We start from the raw sequence: 7,322 nt of genomic DNA on the forward strand, positions 1-7,322 counted from the left end.
ACATACAGTTACTGATACCAGTGTTTAAATGATATTTGATGAGCAGTTGTTAGTTTTTGTCACTGGAAAAATTAACAGTCAGAAACAAACAGTTGATTTATAATGTGTATTACTGAACAACTTTATTATGTAAAATACATAAATAGTAGGTGGATGTGAGAGTTTATTTATTTATTTATTATGTTGCTTATTCAGATTCTCAATTAAAACAGAGAAAAAAAAATAATAATCATGGATAATTGATAATAACTCATATGCCCATACATAACACTAAAATAAAAAGGAATAATTTAAACAAACTCATTAAAAATAATAATAAATAATAATAATAATAATCACGGATAATTGTGTAAATACAACATTAACGTACAGCTTATATGCCCATATATAACACTAAAAGAATAATTTAAAAGAACTCATTAAAAAATAATAATGATAATCATGGATAATTGTGTAAATACATCATTAACGCATAACTTACAAGCCCATACATAACACAAAATAAAATAAATTGTAAACTATGACTATTATTGTGCAAAATTATGTGACGTGAAATTCATATTACAAAAATATTTTTTGTCCCTGAGGGGCAATTTTAAAAACAGCAATTAAACCGGAACACACCATCACACACTTTCCCTCGTATAAATAGGAAGAAGGCATACAGAAAGAATATGATGTATTTTTTGTTTGTTCGTTTTTTTGTTTGTTTGTTTGTTTGTTTTGTCTTTCAGCTGCTCCCCTTTTCTTCAGGCTCACAACAGCAGATCCAGTACAGATCCACAGTGAGACACAAGTGTTGTTCTGGTGAATAGTAAGTGGACAGAAGACATCCCCCCATCCAAGTACTAACCAGGACCAACTCTGCGTAACTTCTGAGATCTGACAGGATTTGGTAAACACTGAGCAGACAGACGTTTTTGCATATAGAAAGAACAGAAACATAAAATTATGGATCTTCATAATAACAACTGGCAGCATGTTCACAGAATAAAAAAATAACGCATAGCCTCCTTTTCTTTGGATCTGCTAAAAATAATAGGGATTAAAAACAATACTGAGTACTATATTATACTACAAACTATAATAGTAGGATGCAAAATGGTTATTCCTGGCTGCCCTTCCCTGTAAGATGAACTTGACTTTATTGTTAAATACTACAACTGCATTATATTTTTATTGTTTTTGCAGGTTTCAAGAAAATGATGGAGACCACAACAGCTACACCCTTTGATCACATTAATTCAACATACGTATCTGGTGGAAATGGATCCATGTACTATACCACTGATAAATACAAAGAGCTGAGACAGTTCCTGAACATCATGTCTCTCATTGTTTACTCTCTGGCTTTTGTTCTCGGGGTCCTTGGAAATGGAGTGGTCATCTGGGTGACAGGGTTCAAGATGAAGAAAACAATTAACACAGTTTGGTTCCTCAACCTCGCTGTGGCCGACTTCCTCTTCACCGCTTTCCTTCCCCTGAGTATCACATACATGGCGACGTCTTTTCACTGGCCTTTTGGCAAATTCATGTGCAAACTAAACAGCACTGTGAGCTTTCTGAACATGTTTGCCAGTGTTTACATGCTGATGGTCATCAGTGTGGACAGATGTGTGTCTGTTGTGTGGCCAGTCTGGGCTCAGAACCACCGAAGTGTGCGGAAAGCGTCTTGTGTGAGCCTAGGTGTTTGGGTTCTGGCTCTGATCCTCAGTGTTCCGTACTTCATCTTCAGGGACACTGCACTGTCATATCACAATAAAGACATCATCAACTGTTTCAATAACTTTGCCTTTTCTGAAGACTACAAAACTCTGTCTGTGATTCAGCTGCGTCGCTTTCGTCATCGGGCTACGACCATTACTCGCGTCCTTCTGGGATTTGTGATCCCCTTCACAGTCATCGTCTCCTGTTACATTGTAATAATCCATCGTGTCAGGAGCAACAGCAGCCTGTCCAGTCACTCCAGTCGCCCCTTTAAGATCATCGCTGCTGTGATCACCGTGTTTTTCTTGTGCTGGGCTCCGTATCATGTCATGGCTCTTACTGAGATGGTTTGTCACACGGCCTCTGAGTTCAGTGAAACATTATACCACATCATCACTATTGGAGTACCATTAGCCACCAGCCTCGCCTTTTTCAACAGCTGCCTCAACCCTCTGCTCTACGTGTTCATGGGCCAGGATTTTAAGGATAAAGTTCGCAGATCCATCCTGAATGTCTTGGAGAGTGCCTTCCAAGAAGAGGTGTCCCGGTCTTACACCTACACAAACTCAATGGCCATCAATCAGAGCAAAGACAAGTCTTACTCTGATGCTGAAGTTTAAAGCCGTTCTTCACATGAATATTGTATCTGTACAGGGCAGATAATTTTGACATAATTATTTCAGAGTGTGGTGACTCTTAGTCTGCTAATGGTACAGATTTGTCAGCACATTTTTTTAATAATGGATGATGGTTATAACCCAGTGGTGTCCAAACTGTTCCAGAAAGGGCCGAGAGGGTGCAGGTTTTCTTTGCAGCCACTGACTTCAGCAGGTGATTTCACTGATGAACTCATCCCACCTGTTCAAAGGGATGTTAATCAGCGAAATCACCTGCTGGAGTCAGTGGCTGCAAAGAAAACCTGCACCCTCTCGGCCCTTTCTGGAACAGTTTGGACACCACTGTTATAACCAAATAGCTCCACATGCCGTTAGTTCAGTGGATACTGTTTTTTTTCTCCGTTTGGGTCTTTGCTGAATTTGAGTGCATTTCATTGCAGAATCGTTTATGGGTCATGATGAGTAGAAAGAATAGAACTTGTTCTTTGGATCCTTTGCTGTCGTGGCTCCTGAAAGATTTTTGGCTAGTTTTGGAACTCTGTGTGCTTAGTGCTATGACCTTATCACTCACCACCTGTGTGTTTCCCTCTTGTTTTAAAGCAGCTGTTGTTTCTCCTTAAGAAACTGGGTCTAGATCCTGGGGTGATGGGAAGTAATAAACTTGTTTCCAACCTGGCATTTTTTTTCCAAAGTTTTTGAGAATGTGGTTTTAAGTCAGCTGTTGAAATATTTGTCTAAGAATGAGCTTGTTGAGCCACTGCACTTCGGGCGCATCATCCCACTGAAACTGCGCCCACAATAGTGGTGAAAGATTTGCTGCTTCAAATCCACAATTCTGTATCTGTATTGTTACTTTTGGATGTTAGTGCTGCTTTTGACACAATGGGTCGCAGTATTTTATTGAACAGAGAACAACTGGAGAATTGTTTTGTTATTTCTGGTTCAGTACTCATGTGGCTGAGGTCTTATTTGTCTGTCTTTTTCTGTTTCTTTTAATAATATGTTTTCTGGATCCTCTGTGAGACATGGAGTTCCACAGGGGTCAGGTCTTGGCCCACTGCTGTTTTCTTTGCACTTTTGGGATTGATTGTCATTGTTATGCAGATGACTTACAGTTGCAGTGAGAGGTTCAGTATCATCCAGCTTCCTGTTGCTAAATGATGAGAAGATTGAAATAATGGTTGTAGGTCCAACACAGTTGAGACACCTGTATCATTACCTCACTGTATCTCTGGGTGACTGTATTATTCAGAACAGTAATACTGCTAAAAATATTGGTCTGACCTTTGACCGCTCTCTTTGCTTTGATGCACATAAAGTGATAACAAGGATTGCTTTGTTTCATTTGCAAAATATTGCAAAGATTTGACCAGTTCTGTCCCAGGCTATGCAGATGTTTGTATCATCTGGAATTGATTATTGTCATATTTTCGTATGTGGCCTCCCACTCAAAAGCATTAAAAGCCTTCAGATAGTGTAGAGGGTAGCTGCTTGAATATTGGCTGGGGCTAAGAAATTTGATCATATTACACCAGTGTTGGCTTTTTTACACTGGCTACTGGTTGTGCACTGTCATATCTGACTATGCTGGTGCAGCTGTATACAGTCCATCCAAAAGTATTCACAGCATTTCCCTTTTGCCACTTTTTGTCCTTCTGAAAGGTTCTCCTCTCTCCAGGGAGAAATGCTGGAGTTCTGACAGAGTGACCATCGGGTTCTTGGTCACTTACCTGACTAAGGTCCTTCTTCCCCGATGGGTCAGTTTAGATGGGTGGCCAGCTCTAGGAAGAGTCCTGGTGGATCCAAACTTCTTTCATTGATGGATAATCGGGGCCACTGTGTTCATTGGTACCAATAAAGCAGCAGAAATGTTTCTATTCCCTTCCTCAGATTTGTGCCTCGAGACAATCCTGTCTCTGAGGTCTACAGACAATTCCTTTGACTTGCTTTGTTTGTGCTCTGACATGCACTGTCAACTGTGGGACCTTATATAATGTAGACAGGTGTTTGACATTCTAAATCATGTCCAATCAACTGAATTTGCTCCAGGTGGAATCCAATTAAGCTGTAGAAACATTTCAAGGATGATCTGTGGAAACAGGATGCACCAGCTTCATGGCAAAGGCTGTGAATATCAAAGGAGACTGTGCATTTGAGGTTTTGGCTCCGAAACCGTGGAATGCACTGCCACTGCACCTATGTTCTGTGGACTCTTTAGAAACTTTTAAGGAGAAGGTCAAGAACAATTTGTATAGGCTTGCTTTTAACTAGCTTTATTTTACTGCTGTTTTTTAATTTCTATGTTTCTATTTCTGTTTATCACAAATCACTGTAAAGCACTTTGTGATTTTATCTTGAAAGGTACTATACAAATAAACTTTACTTACTTTACTTATGTACAGGTTTTTTTATTATTTTTAATACTTTTGCAAAAATCTCAAGAAACCTTTTTTTCACATTGTCATTATGGGGTACTGTGTGTAATTTTGAGGAAAAAATGAATTTCATCCATTTTGAAAAGGGCTTTAACATAACAAAATATGGAAAAGGTGAAGTGCTGTGAATACTTTCAGGATGCACCGTAGCTGCATACACTGAAAAAAAATCTTAAAATGATAGTTGCCAGCTTTATACTGTTATTCTATGTGTGCCTACTGTCACATACAAGAGCTTATTACTGAACGAATTAACGATTACTAAATTATAATCAAAATAACCTTATTTTACTGTACTTTTTATGTCTGGCAACTACAGCTGCTTACTGTAATTTCATAGCAGGCAGTACTGTAATGTTTTTACAGTAATAAGTGCCAAGACACACAGCAGTCCCATGCCGAGGCACACAGCTCCACTCATGCTCGTTGCTGGTTAAAGCATCTCAGAGGTTAGTGATTGGGCTGAATTTGTTACATACAGCCCCATTCTTTACAAAAAAAACAAAAAACACAGAGACTTGTTAGGATGCTGCACAGGTAGGGGTGAGTTTTGAGTTTGACAACAGATACATAAATCTACATGCTCAATAATGGTACACTGATTTGTTTTTTTAACAGCATTAAATTCAATTTTATGTTTTATATAGCCTGCTGTCATTTATAACAACTTAACTAACACAATTTAACAGCTGCTTATAAAATTGTGCGTAACCTAACAGGGTGAACTGTTCAAAACTATATTGTATATAAAATATTAAATGTAATTCTGGAAAACTCAAAAAGGTGTCCTAATACCTTCTCTTCACAATGGACCTAAATGCCTGGCTGCTATAATACAATTATACATAATACAATTAAATAATAGTAATACAAATAATACAATTTATAATTATACAATAATACAATTCCCTTTTTTACATTGCTGAATATATTGTATAAACAAACAAATGTTATGATTAATCTCAAGTGTGTGTGTGTGAGAGAGAGAGAGAGAGAGAGAGAGAGAGAGTGAGACAGAGAGAGAGAGAGAGAGAGAGAGAGAGTAATGTTAATAGAACTCTACAGTTTTGATACCAGATTTGGTGAGATGAGATGAGATTTATTGTCACTGTCATAACACGAGTGCAACAACAATGAAATTACGTTTACACTCCAATTACCTCAGACAAAATACAGCAATTAATCCACAATTATTACTAGTTTACCGTAATAATGGCACTATCTCCGATAAATATATTATTGCACATTTAACACATTGTTCAGATATCTTACTCTGTTCTGCTCTATCTATGGACATTCATGTTGTGGCTGTAAATAGCTCAACTACCAACCCATAAATGGGCAAAGAGTTGGAGCATGGCCATGGGCAAAACCCCCAGCGACCTGGTTGGGACAAACAACACACAAGCTGTCACTCAAAGCAACCACAACCCTAATTATGCAAAACTTTATGGATTAAAACATTTTAACCTAAGGTAACTACAGGGCATAGAACAAACTCTATGCCCATTTTGGTTAAAGGCTAGAAAAAAACAAGAGCACTCTCTTATGCAAAATTAGCCAATGACATATTTAATGTCCATTTATTAATTATTGTCTTATTTATTCTTCACTCCATTGAAGAATAAATACTTGTGCCAGTTATTATATAATAATAACTGGCACTAACTAATAACTATATAACTGGCACTAATAACTATTATATAATAAAAACTTAATATATATAGTTGCGATAACCCTATCGTATTATATATATATATATATATATATATATATATATATATATATACACACACACACACTGAGGAAAATAAGTATTTGAACACCCTGCAATTTTGCAAGTTCTCCCACTTAAAAATCATGGAGGGGTCTGAAATTTTCATCTTAGGTGTATGCCTACTGAGAGACATAATCCAAAAACAAAAAATCTGGAAATCACAATGTATGATTTTAATAATTTATAATTAATTTAGTCATTTATTTGTATGTTACTGCTGCAAATAAGTATTTGACCACCTACCAACCAGCAAGAATTCTGGCTCACACAGACCTGTTAATTTTTCGTTAAGAAGCCCTCTTATTCTGCACTTTTTACCTGTATTAATTGCACCTGTTTGGACTGGTTACCTGTATAAAAGACACCTGTTCACACACTCAATCACACTCCAACCTGTCCACCATAGCCAAGACCAAAGAGCTGTCTAAAGACACCAGGGACAAAAGTGTAGACCTGCACAAGGCTGGGATGGACTACAGGACAACAGGCAAGCAGCTTGGTAGAAGACAACAACTGTTATGATTATTTATTAGAAAGTGGAAGAAACACAAGATGACTGTCAATCTCCCTCGGTCTGGGATTCCATACAAGATCTCACTTTGTGGGGTTAGGATGATTCTGAGAAAGCTCAGAACTACACAGGAGGACCTGGTCAATGACCTGAAGAGAGCTGGGACCACAGTCACAAAGATTACATTAGTAACACATGATGCTGTCGTGGTTTAAAATCCTGCAGGGCAGCAAGGTCCCTCTGCTCAAGCCAGCACATGTCCAGGCCCGTTTGAA

General features: G+C 37.8%; 1 protein-coding gene across 1 annotated transcript; it reads left to right on the top strand.

Annotated features, from left to right (window-relative positions):
* Positions 1-1,202: 1,202 nt before the first annotated feature.
* Positions 1,203-2,400, top strand: LOC117514580 (chemokine-like receptor 1). The gene has a single exon (XM_034175100.1). It carries the CDS (start codon positions 1,203-1,205, stop codon positions 2,325-2,327), a length of 1,125 nt encoding a protein of 374 aa, XP_034030991.1. The 3' UTR covers positions 2,328-2,400.
* Positions 2,401-7,322: the final 4,922 nt, after the last annotated feature.

Source organism: Thalassophryne amazonica, chromosome 7 (assembly GCF_902500255.1).
Source record: "Thalassophryne amazonica chromosome 7, fThaAma1.1, whole genome shotgun sequence".
NCBI lineage: Eukaryota > Metazoa > Chordata > Actinopteri > Batrachoidiformes > Batrachoididae > Thalassophryne > Thalassophryne amazonica.